This window comes from Phyllobates terribilis, unplaced genomic scaffold, assembly GCF_046119375.1.
Source record: "Phyllobates terribilis strain yellow unplaced genomic scaffold, ASM4611937v1 Scaffold_25__1_contigs__length_18738178, whole genome shotgun sequence".
NCBI lineage: Eukaryota > Metazoa > Chordata > Amphibia > Anura > Dendrobatidae > Phyllobates > Phyllobates terribilis.
In genome coordinates, this window is record NW_027362785.1 from 10,568,447 (window position 1) to 10,587,746 (window position 19,300).

The 19,300-nt window shown below is 59.0% G+C and overlaps 1 protein-coding gene across 1 annotated transcript in view; it reads right to left on the reverse strand.

Moving 5' to 3' along the window:
* The window catches only part of SMURF2 (SMAD specific E3 ubiquitin protein ligase 2), a 148,287-nt gene that overhangs the window by 114,146 nt on the left and 14,841 nt on the right, over positions 1 to 19,300 (reverse strand). The window contains exon 2 of the mRNA XM_073660423.1: positions 184 to 222. Within this exon, the coding sequence (XP_073516524.1) occupies positions 184 to 222 (39 nt within the window). The remainder of the gene's footprint in view (positions 1 to 183; positions 223 to 19,300) is intronic.

Genomic DNA, 19,300 nt, shown 5'->3' on the forward strand with positions numbered 1-19,300 from the left:
AAGCAGCCCCCCATACTACAGTCACACCCAAAGCAGCTTCCATTACCACCACCAAGCCCCCTATACTCCACTCACCCATAGCAGCCCCCAATAAGCCCCCCAGACACTATATACTCCAATCACACCCAGAGCTGTTGAGGATGGTAGAACACGCGGTCGCCCCAAAACTACAGAGATACTCACTGAAAAAATCCTTCTTCACCAGGTTTTTTGCGCAGAGAACTGAGGAGAGAAGAAGAAACAGCGATCAGGCATATCGGCGGCAATGATCAGGCATATCGGCGGCAATGATCAGGCATATCGGCGGCAGCCATCAGTCACGTAGGTGGCCCCCCAGCACGCTCAGCAGGATGTACAGAATGAAACAATGTAACAGTGGTTTCCGTAGTAACAGGTTGTCCCACTAGTCACACACAGGGGGGTTGTGAATACCTCCACAGTGTATCAGCACGGCAGGGGTTAATAGCCGCACAGTACCACCTTTGTCCCACAGGGGGTGTCGGTGCGGTGGTCCGGCCAGCAGGGGGAGGACAAAGCTCGGCCTGTAGATAATGAATGGCCGGTCTATCCCCTCCTGCCTCCTGGTGCGGACGGTCCGTCCGTATATAAGTACACCCCCCGCTGACGTCTCTGCCAGCAGCCGCCGACAATGGACCCCGACAGCAGCAGATGAGGAGAGCCCACCGGCCCCCCATATGTGAGCCCCAATAAATGAGCACAGCCGACACCGGAGCAGCACCGCCAGGAAACACCGCAGCCGGAGCATAGGCTCGGATACTCGGGCCGCGGCGCCCCAGGCTCAGATACTCGGGCCGCGGCGCCCCAGGCTCGGATACTCGGGCCGCGGCGCCCCAGGCTCGGATACTCGGGCCGCGGCGCCCCAGGCTCGGATACTCGGGCCGCGGCGCCCCAGGCTCGGATACTCGGGCCGCGGCGCCCCAGGCTCGGATACTCGGGCCGCGGCGCCCCAGGCTCGGATACTCGGGCCGCGGCGCCCCAGGCTCGGATACTCGGGCCGCGGCGCCCCAGGCTCGGATACTCGGGCCGCGCCGCCCCAGGCTCGGATACTCGGGCCGCGCCGCCCCAGGCTCGGATACTCGGGCCGCGCCGCCCCAGGCTCGGATACTCGGGCCGCGCCGCCCCAGGCTCGGATACTCGGGCCGCAGCGCCCCAGGCTCGGATACTCGGGCCGCGTCGCCCCAGGCTCGGATACTCGGCCGCCGCACATTCCTCACATACCAGACTGCTGATTAGAGGCTAAAAAACCAAAAGGAAAACTAAGGAGCGTCGTCTGCGGAGGGGAAGAGTCTGCGGCGGGGGAGGGGAGCGCTGCCGAGATTCCTAGAATTCGGGAGGGAGAAGATTACAGGGACAGTGCGGCCGGACCGGGGGAGAGGTGGAGGAACAGCGATGGGGGCCGTGATGGGGATAGTGATGGCCATGGCTTCGGCGCCTCTCAGGACTCTGGGCAACCTGGCTGATTCCTGCGGAGGGGACGGCAATAGCGGTCATGTCATCCAGACTCCTGGCTGGCAGTAACGGCACCATACTGGGGGTCACTGCGCTCTCCGTGTAACCAGCCACATTAATCATTGAAGGGCGCAGAGCCCATCATGGCGGAGAGGGGCGCCAGCCCGGGATGAGGGGCGCCAGCCCGGGACGAGGGGCGGAGAGGGGCGGCAGCCCGGGACGAGGGGCGGCAGCCCGGGACGAGGGGCGGAGAGGGGCGCCTGCCCGGGACGAGGGGCGGAGAGGGGCGCCTGCCCGGGACGAGGGGCGCAGAGGGGCGCCAGCCCGGGACGAGGGGCGCAGAGGGGCGCCAGCCCGGGACGAGGGGCGCCTGCCCGGGACGAGGGGCGGAGAGGGGCGCCTGCCCGGGACGAGGGGCGGAGAGGGGCGTCTGCCCGGGACGAGGGGCGGAGAGGGGCGTCTGCCCGGGACGAGGGGCGGAGAGGGGCGCCTGCCCGGGACGAGGGGCGGAGAGGGGCGCCTGCCCGGGACGAGGGGCGGAGAGGGGCGCCTGCCCGGGACGAGGGGCGGAGAGGGGCGCCTGCCCGGGACGAGGGGCGGCAGCCATGTTTGCGGATTAAAGGAAGGCGCCATCTGGAAGAAGCCAGCGAGCTCTCCTCCACCTCTGTGATCATCGTAGTGTCCAGGGCCGGGCTCAGAGGTCACAACTGATGGCGACAGGTGGAACATTCCTCGAAGTCAGAGCAGGAAACCGAGCTCTGCTCATTCAGAGACTATGAGTCATTTCCCATTTGGCTGAGGTTGGGGGTGGGGGGCCGAGGACCACCACACATGTGACCAGGTACCGCCGCCACCTGGCGGAGAGGAGACACCGCACATCTACAACTAATTGGTGACCTATCAGTGAGAACACGCAGAGGTCCTGCATACACCGAAAGGATGGAGACGGGGCGACAGCAGAATAGTGAGTGCAGCTCTGGAGGTGACTGGAGGATAAGACCTGATGTAACAGCAGAATAGTGAGTGCAGCTCTGGAGGTGACTGGAGGATAAGACACCATGTAACAGCAGAATAGTGAGTGCAGCTCTGGAGGTGACTGGAGGATAAGAAACGATGTAACAGCAGAATAGTGAGTGCAGCTCTGGAGGTGACTGGAGGAGAAGACCTGATGTAACAGCAGGGTCTGAGTGCTATTGCTCTCTGTTATCAGGCAGTACAGCCAGCACTGACTGTGTGTGCACAGTGATGGGCAGCGCAGACCCCGGGGATCAGCTGAGCACCATCCCATTCCGGCACAGAGGATGTGATGAGGGGTCCCACATGAGCTCTGGAGGTGGGGGGCACTCACAGGCAAACAGTGTGGGAGCAGACTGGGCAGCTGGACACAATGTCTCACCAGGCAGGAAGTGTTGTCATAGGGACACTGAATATTACCAGTTAACCCTTTCATCCTTACTTCCTGTTGCCAGGTCGATGGCGGAGTCTGGCAGTCAGTGATGTGAAGTGGCACCTCTGCCCCCCAATCTGTTCGGTCACTGCCGCACCACCTCCTGACTGATACACCGGCACTGTCACTTCTCACAGCTGAGACTTTGTTACAATGTATCCAGGCCAGAGAATCCGCAGAACGGCAGACACATTGGAAAAGACCAGATTCTAGACGGATACATTGTAACAACCTGCCGGGACCCCGCAGCCCGCCCCGCGGACCTATCAGATCTCCAGAGGGGCGGCCTCTCGTGTCTCAGTTCCTCTCACCCCTCGCTGGGCTGGGGCTGTGTACCGCGGACGGCAGGTATGTCCGGTGACCACGGCCTCACTCATCATTACTCCGCCCGGGGCTGCGTACCGCGGACGGCAGGTATGTCCGGAGACCGCGGCCTCACTCATCATTACTCCGCCCGGGGCTGTGTACCGCGGACGGCAGGTATGTCTGGTGACAGCGGCCTCGCACTCATCATTACTCAGCCCGGGGCTGCGTACCGCGGACGGCAGGTATGTCCGGTGACCGCGGCCTCACTCATCATTACTCCGCCCGGGGCTGTGTACCGCGGACGGCAGGTATGTCCGGTGACCACGGACTCACTCATTATTACTCCGCCCGGGACTGTGTACTGTGGACGGCAGGTATGTCCGGTGACCGCGGCCTCACACTCATCATTACTCCGCCCGGGGCTGCGTACCGCGGACGGCAGGTATGTCCGGAGACCGCGGCCTCACTCATCATTACTCAGCCCGGGGCTGTGTACCGCGGACGGCAGGTATGTCTGGTGACAGCGGCCTCGCACTCATCATTACTCCGCCCGGGGCTGCGTACCGCGGACGGCAGGTATGTCCGGTGACCGCGGCCTCACTCATCATTACTCCGCCCGGGGCTGCGTACCACGGACGGCAGGTATGTCCGGTGACCGCGGCCTCACACTCATCATTACTCCGCCCGGGGCTGCGTACCGCGGTCGGCAGGTATGTCCGGTGACCGTGGCCTCTCTCATCATTACTCAGCCCGGGGCTGTGTACCGTGGACGGCAGGTATGTCCGGAGACCGCGGCCTCACTCATCATTACTCAGCCCGGGGCTGTGTACCGCGGACGGCAGGTATGTCCGGAGACCGCAGCATCACTCATCATTACTCCGCCCGGGGCTGTGTACTGTGGACGGCAGGTATGTCCGGTGACCGCGGCCTCACACTCATCATTACTCCGCCGGGGCTGTGTACTGTGGACGGCAGGTATGTCCGGTGACCGCGGCCTCACTCATTACTCCGCCCGGGGCTGTGTACCGTGGACGGCAGGTATGTCCGATGACCGCGGCCTCACTCATCATTACTCCGCCCAGGGCTGTGTACCGTGGACGGCAGGTATGTCCGGTGACCGTGGCCTCACACTCATCATTACTCCGCCCGGGGCTGTGTACCGTGGACGGCAGGTATGTCCAGTGACCGCGGCCTCACTCATCATTACTCCGCCCGGGGCTGTGTACCGTGGACGGCAGGTATGTCCGGTGACCGCGGCCTCACTCATCATTACTCCGCCCGGGGCTGTGTACCGCGGACGGCAGGTATGTTCGGAGACCGCATCACTCATCATTACTCCGCCCGGGGCTGTGTACCGCGGACGGCAGGTATGTCCGGTGACCGTGGCCTCACTCATCATTACTCCGCCCGGGGCTGTGTACCGTGGACGGCAGGTATGCCCGGAGACCGCAGCATCACTCATCATTACTCCGCCCGGGGCTGTGTACCGTGGACGGCAGGTATGTCAGGTGACCGCGGCCTCACTCATCATTACTCCTCCTGAGGCTCTGAGGCTATGTACCGCGGACGGCAGGCATGTCAGGTGACTGCAGCCTCACTCATCATTACTCCGCCCGGGGCTGTGTACTACGGACGGCAGGTATGTCCGGTGACCACGGCCTCACACTGATCATTACTCAGCCCGGGGCTGCGTACCACGGACGGCAGGTATGTCCGGTGACCGCGGCCTCACACTCATCATTACTCAGGCCGGGGCTGTGTACCGTGCACGGCAGGTATGTCCGGTGACCGCGGCCTCACTCATTATTACTCCGCCCGGGGCTGTGTACTGTGGACGGCAGGTATGTCCGGTGACCGCGGCCTCACACTCATCATTACTCAGGCCGGGGCTGTGTACCGTGGACGGCAGGTATGTCAGGTGACCGCGGCCTCACTCATCATTACTCCTCCTGAGGCTCTGAGGCTATGTACCGCGGACGGCAGGCATGTCAGGTGACTGCAGCCTCACTCATCATTACTCCGCCCGGGGCTGTGTACTACGGACGGCAGGTATGTCCGGTGACCACGGCCTCACACTGATCATTACTCCGCCCGGGGCTGCGTACCGTGGACGGCAGGTATGTCCGGTGACCGCGGCCTCACACTCATCATTACTCAGGCCGGGGCTGTGTACCGTGCACGGCAGGTATGTCCGGTGACCGCGGCCTCACTCATTATTACTCCGCCCGGGGCTGTGTACTGTGGACGGCAGGTATGTCCGGTGACCGCGGCCTCACACTCATCATTACTCAGGCCGGGGCTGTGTACCGCGGACGGCAGGTATGTCCGGTGACCACGGACTCACTCATTATTACTCCGCCCGGGGCTGTGTACTGTGGACGGCAGGTATGTCCGGTGACCGCGGCCTCACACTCATCATTACTCCGCCCGGGGCTGTGTACCGTGGACGGCAGGTATGTCCGGTGATCGCGGCCTCACTCATCATTACTCCGCCCGGGGCTGTGTACCGTGGACGGCAGGTATGTCCAGTGACCGCGGCCTCTCTCATCATTACTCCGCCTGGGGCTGTGTACCGTGGACGGCAGGTATGTCCGGTGACCGCGGCCTCACACTCATCATTACTCTGCCCAGGGCTGTGTACCGTGGACGGCAGGTATGTCCGGTGACCGCGGCCTCACTCATCATTACTCAGCCTGGGGCTGCGTACCGTGGACGGCAGGTATGTCAGGTGACCGCAGCCTCTCTCATCATTACTCCGCCCGGGGCTGTGTACCGTGGACGGCAGGTATGTCCAGTGACCGCGGCCTCACTGATCATTACTCCGCCCGGGGCTGTGTACCGTGGACGGCAGGTATGTCCGGTGACCGCGGCCTCACTCATCATTACTCAGCCCGGGGCTGTGTACCGCGGACGGCAGGTATGTCAGGTGACCGCTGCCTCACTCATCATTACTCCGCCCGGGGCTGTGTACTGTGGACGGCAGGTATGTCAGGTGACCGCGGACTCACTCATCATTACTCAGCCTGGGGCTGCGTACCGCGGACGGCAGGTAAGTCCGGTGACCACGGCCTCACTCATCATTACTCCGCCCGGGGCTGCGTACCGCGGACGGCAGCTATGTCCGGAGACCGCGGCCTCACTCATCATTACTCAGCCCGGGGCTGTGTACCGCGGACGGCAGGTATGTCTGGTGACAGCGGCCTCGCACTCATCATTACTCAGCCGGGGCTGCGTACCGCGGACGGCAGGTATGGCCGGTGACCGCGGCCTCACTCATCATTACTCCGCCCGGGGCTGCGTACCGCGGACGGCAGGTATGTCCGGTGACCGCGGCCTCACTCATCATTACTCCGCCCGGGGCTGCGTACCACGGACGGCAGGTATGTCCGGTGACCGCGGCCTCACACTCATCATTACTCCGCCCGGGGCTGCGTACCGCGGACGGCAGGTATGTCCGGTGACCGCGGCCTCACTCATCATTACTCAGCCCGGGGCTGTGTACCGTGGACGGCAGGTATGTCCGGTGACAGCGGCCTCAGTCATCATTACTCAGCCCGGGGCTGTGTACCGTGGACGGCAGGTATGTCCGGTGACAGCGGCCTCACTCATCATTACTCCGCCCGGGGCTGTGTACTGCGGACGGCAGGTATGTCAGGTGACCGCAGCATCACTCATTACTCCGCCCGGGGCTGTGTACCGTGGACGGCAGGTATGTCCGGTGACCGCGGCCTCACTCATTACTCCGCCCGGGGCTGTGTACCGTGGACGGCAGGTATGTCCAGTGACCGCGGCCTCACTCATCATTACTCAGGCTGGGGCTGTGTGCCGTGGACGGCAGGTATGTCAGGTGACCGCTGCCTCACTCATCATTACTCAGGCTGGGGCTGTGTGCCGTGGACGGCAGGTATGTCAGGTGACCGCGGCCTCACTCATCATTACTCAGCCCGGGGCTGTGTACTGCGGACGGCAGGCATATCCGGTGACCGCGGCCGCACTCATCATTACTCAGCCTGGGGCTGTGTACCGTGGACGGCAGGTATGTCAGGTGACCGCAGCCTCACACTCATCATTACTCCGCCCGGGGCTGTGTACTGCGGACGGCAGGTATGTCCGGTGACCGCGGCCTCGCACTCTTCATTACTCCGCCCGGGGCTGTGTACTGCGGACGGCAGGTATGTCCGGTGACCGTGGCCTCACACTCATTATTACTCCGCCGGGGCTGTGTACTGTGGACGGCAGGTATGTCCGGTGACCGCGGCCTCACTCATCATTGCTCAGCCCGGGGCTGTGTACCGCGGACGGCAGGTATGTCCGGAGACCGCAGCATCACTCATCATTACTCCGCCCGGGGCTGTGTACCGCGGACGGCAGGTATGTCCGGTGACCGCTGCCTCACACTCATCATTACTCCGACGGGGCTGTGTACTGTGGACGGCAGGTATGTCCGGTGACCGCGGCCTCACTCATTACTCCGCCCGGGGCTGTGTACCGTGGACGGCAGGTATGTCCGGTGACCGCGGCCTCACTCATCATTACTCCGCCCAGGGCTGTGTACCGTGGACGGCAGGTATGTCCGGTGACCGCGGCCTCACACTCATCATTACTCCGCCCGGGGCTGTGTACCGTGGACGGCAGGTATGTCCAGTGACCGCGGCCTCACTCATCATTACTCCGCCCGGGGCTGTGTACCGTGGACGGCAGGTATGTCCGGTGACCGCGGCCTCACTCATCATTACTACGCCCGGGGCTGTGTACCGCGGACGGCAGGTATGTTCGGAGACCGCATCACTCATCATTACTCCGCCCGGGGCTGTGTACCGCGGACGGCAGGTATGTCCGGTGACCGTGGCCTCACTCATCATTACTCCGCCCGGGGCTGTGTACCGTGGACGGCAGGTATGCCCGGAGACCGCAGCATCACTCATCATTACTCCGCCCGGGGCTGTGTACCGTGGACGGCAGGTATGTCAGGTGACCGCAGCCTCACTCATCATTACTCCTCCTGAGGCTGTGTACCGCGGTCGGCAGGTATGTCAGGTGACTGCAGCCTCACTCATCATTACTCCGCCCGGGGCTGTGTACTACGGACGGCAGGTATGTCAGGTGACCGCAGCATCACTCATCATTACTCAGCCCGGGGCTGTGTACCGCGGACGGTAGGTATGTCAGGTGACCGAGGCCTCTCTCATCATTACTCCGCCCGGGGCTGTGTACTGTGGACGACAGGTATGTCCGGTGACCTCGGCCTCACTCATCATTACTCAGCCCGGGGCTGTGTACCGCGGACGGCAGGTATGTCAGGTGACCGTGGCCTCTCTCATCATTACTCCGCCCGGGGCTGTGTACCGCGGACGGCAGGTATGTCAGGTGACCGCAGCCTCACTCATCATTACTCAGCCCGGGGCTGTGTACCGCGGACGGTAGGTATGTCAGGTGACCGAGGCCTCTCTCATCATTACTCCGCCCGGGGCTGTGTACTGTGGACGGCAGGTATGTCCAGTGACCGCGGCCTCACTCATCATTACTCCGCCCGGGGCTGAGTACCGTGGACGGCAGGTATGTCAGGTGACCGTGGCCTCTCTCATCATTACTCCGCCCGGGGCTATGTACCGCGGACGGCAGGTATGTCCAGTGACCGCGGCCTCACTCATCATTACTCCGCCCGGGGCTGAGTACCGTGGACGGCAGGTATGTCAGGTGACCGTGGCCTCTCTCATCATTACTCCGCCCGGGGCTATGTACCGTGGACGGCAGGTATGTCAGGTGACCGCTGCCTCACTCATCATTACTCAGCCCGGGGCTGTGTACCGCGGACGGTAGGTATGTCAGGTGACCGCAGCCTCTCTCATCATTACTCCGCCCGGGGCTGTGTACTGTGGACGGCAGGTATGTCCAGTGACCGCGGCCTCACTCATCATTACTCCGCCCGGGGCTGTGTACCGTGGACGGCAGGTATGTCAGGTGACCGTGGCCTCACTCATCATTACTCCGCCCGGGGCTGAGTACCGTGGACGGCAGGTATGTCAGGTGACCGCGGCCTCTCTCATCATTACTCCGCCCGGGGCTGATGGGCAGCGTATGCTGTGCAGATGGAGGAGGCTTTGTTGTCCCAGTTTCTGTCTCGCGGCCGGACGAGATGATTCCTGATTAAGAGTGAAGACCGTGGCTGGAATATGGCAGTGCCTGAGCACGGCGACCGCGATCAGTGCCGTCACATCCTCCCGGACAGACACCCATAGTGTGACCCCTGGCCCACCCATTCTCCGATCCTTCCACAAGGGTCACAGGGGGTCGGCGCCACAAGACAGTCAGGCGCTGTTCACATTACTTCACTTTCCCGGAGAAACTGCAGGATACGAGGGATCCGTGACATCACAGACAGTAATGCAGCGCCCACCCGGGTCACAACCAACAGCACAACGCTGACAGTAATAACCGCCACAAGTAGGACACGCCCACAAGATGGCGGCATCCAGAGTCCGCTCACCAATCAGGACACAGTCTGGTGCTGGCAGACACCAGAGAGCAGCAGCACCAGATCCCAGGGACGTAACCTGCCGACTTCATCAATCTGAGCCCCTTCAGTTATTGGGGATCAAGAAGTGGGAGTCATTATATAATGGGGGTCACCAATATATAATAGGGGTGTTATATATTAAGTAATCACCCCCCACCCTCAGTACAGACATTATATATCCGGGGTGTATATATTATATGTGTATATATCCCCCCCGCGCTCAGTACAGACATTATATATCCAGGGTGTATACATTATATGTGTATATACCCCCCCCCCCCGTGCTCAGTACAGACATTATATATCCGGGGTGTATATTATATGAATATATATCACCCCCCCGCACGCTCAGTACAGACATTATATATCCGGGGCGTATACATTATATGTGTATATATATCCCCCCCCCCCCCCGCGCTCAGTACAGACATTATATATCCGGGGTGTATATATCCTCACCCCCCCAGCTCAGTACAGACATTATATGTCCGGGGTGTATATATTATATGTGTATATATCCCCCACCGCGCTCAGTACAGACATTATATATCCAGGGTGTATATATTATATGTGTATATATCCCCCCCCCCGTGCTCAGTACAGACATTATATATCCGGGGTGTATATATTATATGTGTACATATCCCCCCCCCCGCGCTCAGTACAGACATTATATATCCAGGGTGTATATATTATATGTGTATATATCCCACCCCCCCCCCCCGCTCTCAGTACAGACATTATATATCCGGGGTGTATATATTATATGTGTATATATCGCCCCCCCCCCCCCCCCCGCGCTCAGTACAGACATTATATATCCAGGGTGTATATATTATATGTGTATATATCCAACCCCCCCCCCCCGCGTTCAGTACAGACATTATATATCCAGGGTGTATATATATGTGTATATATCCAACCCCCCCCCCCCCGCGCTCAGTACAGACATTATATGTCCGGGGTGTATATATCACCCCCCGCGATCGGTACAGACATTATATATCCGGGGTGTATATATTATATGTGTATATATCCCCCCCCCCCCCCCCCCCCGCGCTCAGTACAGACATTATATATCCGGGGTGTATATATCCCCCCCCCCGCGCTCAGTATAGACATTATATATCCAGGGTGTATATATTATATGTGTATATATCCCCCCCCCCTCCCGCGCTCAGTACAGACATTATATATCCAGGGTGTATATATTATATGTGTATATATCCCCCCCCCCCGCGCTCAGTACAGACATTATATATCCAGGGGAAATATATTATATGTGTATATATCCCCCCCCCCCCGCGCTCAGTATAGACATTATATATCCGGGGTGTATATATTATATGTGTATATATCCCCCCCCCCCCCTCCGCGCTCAGTACAGACATTATATATCCGGGGCGTATATATTATATGTGTATATATCACCCCCCCGCTATCGGTACAGACATTATATATCCGGGGTGTATATATTATATGTGTATATATCCCCCCCCCCCCCTCCGCGCTCAGTACAGACATTATATATCCGGGGCGTATATATTATATGTGTATATATCACCCCCCCGCTATCGGTACAGACATTATATATCCGGGGTGTATATATTATATGTGTATATATCCCCCCGCGCTCAGTACAGACATTATATATCCGGGGTGTATATATTATATGAGTATATATCCCACCCCCACCCCCGCGCTCAGTACAGACATTATATATCCAGGGTGTATATATTATATGTGTATATGTCCCACCCCCCCCCCCCCCGCGCTCAGTACAGACATTATATATCCAGGGTGTATATATTTTATGTGTATATATCCCACCCCCCCCCCCGCGCTCAGTACAGACATTATATATCCAGGGTGTATATATTATATGTGTATATATCCCACCCCCCCACGCTCAGTACAGACATTATATATCCGGGGTGTATATATTATATGTGTATATATCCCCCCCCCCCCGCGCTCAGTACAGACATTATATATCCAGGGTGTATATATTATATGTGTATATATCCCCCCCCCCCCCCGCGCTCAGTACAGACATTAAATATCCAGGGTGTATATATTATATGTGTATATATCCCACCCCCCCACGCTCAGTACAGACATTATATATCCGGGGTGTATATATTATATGTGTATATATATCCCTCCCCCCGCGCTCAGTACAGACATTATATATCCAGGGTGTATATATTATATGTGTATATATCCCCCCCCCCCCCGCGCTCAGAACAGACATTATATATCCGGGGTGTATATATTATATGTGTATATATCCCCCCCGGCGCTCAGTACAGACATTATATATCCAGGGTGTATATAACCCCCCCTCCCCCGCGCTCAGTACAGACATGATATATCCGGGGTGTATATATCCCCCCCCCACGCGCTCAGTACAGACATTATATATCCGGGGTGTATATATTATATGTGTATATATCCCACCCCCGCGCTCAGTACAGACATTATATATCCAGGGTGTATACATTATATGTTTATATATCCCCCCCCTGCGCTCAGTACAGACATTATATATCCGGGGTGTATATATTATATGTGTATATATATCCCTCCCCCCGCGCTCAGTACAGACATTATATATCCGGGGTGTATATATTATATGTGTATATATCCCCCCCCCCCCCCCCGCGCTCAGTATAGACATTATATATCCGGGGTGTATATATCCCCTCCCCCCCCCGCTCAGTACAGACATTATATATCCAGGGTGTATATATTATATGTGTATATATCCCCCCCCCCCCCCCCCGAGCTCAGTACAGACATTATATATCCCCCCCCCCCGCGCTCAGTACAGACATTATGTATCCGAGGTGTATATATTATATGTGTATATATCCCCCCCCCCCCCCGCGCTCAGTACAGACATTATATGTCCGGGGTGTATATATTATATGTGTATATATACACCCCCCCCCCCCCGCGCTCAGTACAGACATTATATGTCCGGGGTGTATGTATTATATGTGTATATATCCCCTCCCCCCGCGCTCAGTACAGACATTATATGTCCGGGGTGTATGTATTATATGTGTATATATCCCCCCCCCCCCCCCGGGCTCAGTACAGACATTATATATCCGGGGTGTATATATTATATGTGTATATACCTCCCCCCCCCCACGCTCAGTACAGACATTATATATCCGGGGTGTATATATTATATGTGTATATATTCCCCCCCCCCCCCCCCCGCGCTCAGTACAGACATTATATATCCGGGGTGTATATATTATATGTGTATATATCCCCCCCCCCCCCCCCCCCGCGCTCAGTACAGACATTATATATCCGGGGTGTATATATTATGTGTGTATATATCTCCCCCCCCCCCCCGCGCTCAGTACAGACATTATATATCCGGGGTGTATATATTATATGTGTATATATCCCCCCCCCCCCCCCGCGCTCAGTACAGACATTATATATCCGGGGTGTATATATTATATGTGTATATATCCCCCCCCCCCCCGCGCTCAGTACAGACATTATATATCCGGGGTGTATATATTGTATGTGTATATATCCCCCCCCCCCCCCCCACCCGCGCTCAGTACAGACATTATATATCCGGGTGGTATATATTATATGTGTATATATCCCCCTCCCCCCAGCTTCTCCCTCTCCCCTCAGTCTCTGTCTCTTCCTCTCCCTGCGGCCTCTGTCTCGTCCTCAGTCTCTGTGTCTCTTCTCTGGTTCCTCTCGGTCTCTCCCTGTGTCTCTCCCCGCGGCCTGTGTCTCTGTCTCTTCCTCAGTATCTGTCTCTTCCTCTCCCTGCGGCCTGTGTCTCTGTCTCTTCCTCAGTATCTGTCTCTTCCTCTCCCCGCGGCCTGTGTCTCTGTCTCTTCCTCTCCCCGCGGCCTGTGTCTCTGTCTCTTCCTCTCCCGCGGCCTGTGTCTCTGTCTCTTCCTCTCCCGCGGCCTGTGTCTCTGTCTCTTCCTCTCCCTGCGGCCTGTGTCTCTGTCTCTTCCCGCGGCCTGTGTCTCTGTCTCTTCCTCTCCCCGCGGCCTGTGTCTCTGTCTCTTCCTCTCCCGCGGCCTGTGTCTCTGTCTCTTCCTCTCCCGCGGCCTGTGTCTCTGTCTCTTCCTCAGTCTCTGTCTCTTCCTCTCCCCGCGGCCTGTGTCTCTTCTCTGGTTCCTCTCGGTCTCTCCCTGTGTACCCCTCAGTATCTGTCTCTTCCTCTCCCCGCGGCCTGTGTCTCTGTCTCTTCCTCAGTATCTGTGTCTTCCTCTCCCCGCGGCCTGTGTCTCTGTCTCTTCCTCAGTCTCTTCCTCTTCCCGCGGCCTGTGTCTCTGTCTCTTCCTCAGTCTCTGTCTCTTCCTCTCCCCGCGGCCTCTGTCTCTTCCTCAGTCTCTGTGTCTCTCCTCTGGTTCCTCTCGGTCTCTCCCTGTGTATCCCTCAGTCTCTGTCTCTTCCTCTCCCCGCGGCCGGTGTCTGTCTCTTCCTCAGTCTCTGTGTCTCTCTTCTGGTTCCTCTCGGTCTCTCCCTGTGTCTCTTCCTCAGTCTCTTCCTCTCCCCGGGGCCTGTGTCTCTGTCTCTTCCTCAGTCTCTGTCTCTTCCTCTCCCCGCGGCCTGTGTCTCTGTCTCTTCCTCAGTCTCTGTCTCTTCCTCTCCCCACGGCCTGTGTCTCTGTCTCTTCCTCAGTCTCTTCCTCTCCCGCGGCCTGTGTCTCTGTCTCTTCCTCAGTCTCTGTCTCTTCCTCTCCCCGGGGCCTGTGTCTCTGTCTCTTCCTCTCCCCGCGGCCTGTGTCGCTGTCTCTTCCTCTCCCCGCGGCCTGTGTCGCTGTCTCTTCCTCTCCCCGCGGCCTGTGTCGCTGTCTCTTCCTCTCCCCGCGGCCTGTGTCGCTGTCTCTTCCTCTCCCCGCGGCCTGTGTCGCTGTCTCTTCCTCTCCCCGCGGCCTGTGTCGCTGTCTCTTCCTCTCCCCGCGGCCTGTGTCGCTGTCTCTTCCTCAGTTTCTGTGTCTCTCCTCTGGTTCCTCTCGTTCTCTCCCTGTGTCTCTTCCTCAGTCTCTGTCTCTTCCTCTCCCCGCGGCCTGTGTCTCTGTCTCTTCCTCTCCCCGCGGCCTGTGTCTCTGTCTCTTCCTCTCCCCGCGGCCTGTGTCTCTGTCTCTTCCTCTCCCCGCGGCCTGTGTCTCTGTCTCTTCCTCTCCCCGCGGCCTGTGTCTCTGTCTCTTCCTCTCCCCGCGGCCTGTGTCTCTGTCTCTTCCTCTCCCCGCGGCCTGTGTCTCTGTCTCTTCCTCTCCCCGCGGCCTGTGTCTCTGTCTCTTCCTCTCCCCGCGGCCTGTGTCTGTCTCTTCCTCTCCCCGCGGCTTGTGTCTCTGTCTCTTCCTCAGTCTCTGTCTCTTCCTCTCCCCGCGGCCTGTGTCTGTCTCTTCCTCAGTCTCTGTCTCTTCCTCTCCCCGCGGCCTGTGTCTCTGTCTCTTCCTCAGTCTCTGTCTCTTCCTCTCCCCGGGGCCTGTGTCTCTGTCTCTTCCTCTCCCCGCGGCCTGTGTCGCTGTCTCTTCCTCTCCCCGCGGCCTGTGTCGCTGTCTCTTCCTCTCCCCGCGGCCTGTGTCGCTGTCTCTTCCTCTCCCCGCGGCCTGTGTCGCTGTCTCTTCCTCTCCCCGCGGCCTGTGTCGCTGTCTCTTCCTCAGTTTCTGTGTCTCTCCTCTGGTTCCTCTCGTTCTCTCCCTGTGTCTCTTCCTCAGTCTCTGTCTCTTCCTCTCCCCGCGGCCTGTGTCTCTGTCTCTTCCTCTCCCCGCGGCCTGTGTCTCTGTCTCTTCCTCTCCCCGCGGCCTGTGTCTCTGTCTCTTCCTCTCCCCGCGGCCTGTGTCTCTGTCTCTTCCTCTCCCCGGGGCCTGTGTCTCTGTCTCTTCCTCAGTCTCTGTCTCTTCCTCTCCCGCGGCCTGTGTCTCTGTCTCTTCCTCAGTCTCTGTCTCTTCCTCTCCCCGGGGCCTGTGTCTCTGTCTCTTCCTCTCCCCGCGGCCTGTGTCGCTGTCTCTTCCTCTCCCCGCGGCCTGTGTCGCTGTCTCTTCCTCTCCCCGCGGCCTGTGTCGCTGTCTCTTCCTCTCCCCGCGGCCTGTGTCGCTGTCTCTTCCTCTCCCCGCGGCCTGTGTCGCTGTCTCTTCCTCTCCCCGCGGCCTGTGTCGCTGTCTCTTCCTCAGTTTCTGTGTCTCTCCTCTGGTTCCTCTCGTTCTCTCCCTGTGTCTCTTCCTCAGTCTCTGTCTCTTCCTCTCCCCGCGGCCTGTGTCTCTGTCTCTTCCTCTCCCCGCGGCCTGTGTCTCTGTCTCTTCCTCTCCCCGCGGCCTGTGTCTCTGTCTCTTCCTCTCCCCGCGGCCTGTGTCTCTGTCTCTTCCTCTCCCCGCGGCCTGTGTCTCTGTCTCTTCCTCTCCCCGCGGCCTGTGTCTCTGTCTCTTCCTCTCCCCGCGGCCTGTGTCTCTGTCTCTTCCTCTCCCCGCGGCCTGTGTCTCTGTCTCTTCCTCTCCCCGCGGCTTGTGTCTCTGTCTCTTCCTCAGTCTCTGTCTCTTCCTCTCCCCGCGGCCTGTGTCTGTCTCTTCCTCAGTCTCTGTCTCTTCCTCTCCCCGCGGCCTGTGTCTCTGTCTCTTCCTCAGTCTCTGTCTCTTCCTCTCCCCGCGGCCTGTGTCTCTGTCTCTTCCTCTCCCCACGGCCTGTGTCTCTGTCTCTTCCTCAGTCTCTGTCTCTTCCTCTCCCCGCGGCCTGTGTCTCTGTCTCTTCCTCAGTCTCTGTCTCTTCCTCTCCCCGCGGCCTGTGTCTCTGTCTCTTCCTCAGTCTCTGTCTCTTCCTCTCCCCGCGGCCTGTGTCTCTGTCTCTTCCTCAGTCTCTGTCTCTTCCTCTCCCCGCGGCCTGTGTCTCTGTCTCTTCCTCAGTCTCTGTCTCTTCCTCTCCCCGCGGCCTGTGTCTCTGTCTCTTCCTCAGTCTCTGTCTCTTCCTCTCCCTGCGGCCTGTGTCTCTGTCTCTTCCTCTCCCCGCGGCCTGTGTCTCTGTCTCTTCCTCTCCCCGCGGCCTGTGTCTCTGTCTCTTCCTCTCCCCGCGGCCTGTGTCTCTGTCTCTTCCTCTCCCCGCGGCCTGTGTCTCTGTCTCTTCCTCAGTCTCTGTCTCTTCCTCTCCCCGCGGCCTGTGTCTGTCTCTTCCTCAGTCTCTGTCTCTTCCTCTCCCCGCGGCCTGTGTCTCTGTCTCTTCCTCAGTCTCTGTCTCTTCCTCTCCCGCGGCCTGTGTCTCTGTCTCTTCCTCTCCCCACGGCCTGTGTCTCTGTCTCTTCCTCAGTCTCTGTGTCTCTCCCTGTGTCCCCCTCAGTCTGTCTCTTTCTCTCCCCGCGGCCTGTGTCTCTGTCTCTTCCTCAGTCTCTGTCTCTTCCTCTCCCCGCGGCCTGTGCCTCTGTCTCTTCCTCAGTTTCTGTGTCTCTCCTCTGGTTCCTCTCGATCTCTCCCTGTGTCTCTTCCTCAGTCTCTGTCTCTTCCTCTCCCCGCGGCCTGTGTCTCTGTCTCTTCCTCAGTCTCTGTCTCTTCCTCTCCCTGCGGCCTGTGTCTGTCTCTTCCTCTCCCCGCGGCCTGTGTCTCTGTCTCTTCCTCAGTCTGTCTCTTCCTCTCCCCGCGGCCTGTGTCTCTGTCTCTTCCTCTCCACGCGGCCTGTGTCTCTGTCTCTTCCTCTCCCCGCGGCCTGTGTCTCTGTCTCTTCCTCTCCCCGCGGCCTGTGTCTCTGTCTCTTCCTCTCCCCGCGGCCTGTGTCTCTGTCTCTTCCTCTCCCGCGGCCTGTGTCTCTGTCTCTTCCTCAGTCTGTCTCTTCCTCTCCCCGCGGCCTGTGTCTCTGTCTCTTCCTCAGTCTCTGTCTCTTCCTCTCCCTGCGGCCTGTGTCTCTGTCTCTTCCTCAGTCTCTGTCTCTTCCTCTCCCGCGGCCTGTGTCTCTGTCTCTTCCTCAGTCTCTGTCTCTTTCTCTCCCCCTCAGTCTCTGTGTCTCTCCTCTGGTTCCTCTCGGTCTCTCCCTGTGTCTCTTCCTCAGTCTCTGTCTCTTCCTCTCCCTGCGGCCTCTGTCTCTTCCTCAGTCTCTGTGTCTCTCCTCTGGTTCCTCTCGGTCTCTCCCCGTGTACCCCTCAGTCTCTGTCTCTTCCTCTCCCCGCGGCCTGTGTCTCTCCTCTGGTTCCTCTCGGTCTCTCCCCGTGTACCCCTCAGTCTCTGTCTCTTCCTCTCCCTGCGGCCTGTGTCTCTGTCTCTTCCTCAGTCTCTGTCTCTTCCTCTCCCCGGGGCCTGTGTCTCTGTCTCTTCCTCAGTCTCTGTCTCTTCCTCTCCCCGCGGCCTGTGTCTCTGTCTCTTCCTCAGTCTCTGTGTCTCTCCTCTGGTTCCTCTCGGTCTCTCCCTGTGTCTCTTCCTCAGTCTCTTCCTCTCCCCGCGGCCTGTGTCTCTGTCTCTTCCTCTCCCGCGGCCTGTGTCTCGGTCTCTTCCTCTCCCCACGGCCTGTGTCTCTGTCTCTTCCTCAGTCTCTGTGTCTCTCCCTGTGTCCCCCTCAGTCTGTCTCTTTCTCTCCCCGCGGCCTGTGCCTCTGTCTCTTCCTCAGTCTCTGTGTCTCTCCTCTGGTTCCTCTCGGTCTCTCCCTGTGTACCCCTCAGTCTCTGTCTCTTCCTCTCCCTGCGGCCTGTGTCTCTGTCTCTTCCTCAGTCTCTGTGTCTCTCCTCTGGTTCCTCTCGGTCTCTCCCTGTGTCTCTTCCTCAGTCTCTTCCTCTCCCCGGGGCCTGTGTCTCTGTCTCTTCCTCTCCCGCGGCCTGTGTCTCTGTCTCTTCCCCAGTCTCTGTCTCTTCCTCTCCCCGCGGCCTGTGTCTCTGTCTCTTCCTCAATCTCTGTCTCTTCCTCTCCCCGGGGCCTGTGTCTCTGTCTCTTCCTCAGTCTCTGTCTCTTCCTCTCCCCGCGGCCTGTGTCTCTGTCTCTTCCTCAGTCTCTGTCTCTTCCTCTCCCCGCGGCCTGTGTCTCTGTCTCTTCCTCTCCCGCGGCCTGTGTCTCTGTCTCTTCCTCTCCCGCGGCCTGTGTCTCTGTCTCTTCCTCTCCCGCGGCCTGTGTCTCTGTCTCTTCCTCAGTCTCTTCCTCTCCCCGCGGCCTGTGTCTCTGTCTCTTACTCTCCCGCGGCCTGTGTCTCTGTCTCTTCCTCAGTCTCTGTCTCTTCCTCTCCCGCGGCCTGTGTCTCTGTCTCTTCCTCAGTCTCTTCCTCTCCCCGCGGCCTGTGTCTCTGTCTCTTCCTCAGTCTCTGTCTCTTCCTCTCCCCGGGGCCTGTGTCTCTGTCTCTTCCTCAGTCTCTGTCTCTTCCTCTCCCCGCGGCCTGTGTCTGTCTCTTCCTCAGTCTCTGTCTCTTCCTCTCCCCGCGGCCTGTGTCTCTGTCTCTTCCTCTCCCGCGGCCTGTGTCTCTGTCTCTTCCTCTCCCGCGGCCTGTGTCTCTGTCTCTTCCTCAGTCTCTTCCTCTCCCCGCGGCCTGTGTCTCTGTCTCTTCCTCTCCCGCGGCCTGTGTCTCTGTCTCTTCCTCAGTCTCTTCCTCTCCCCGCGGCCT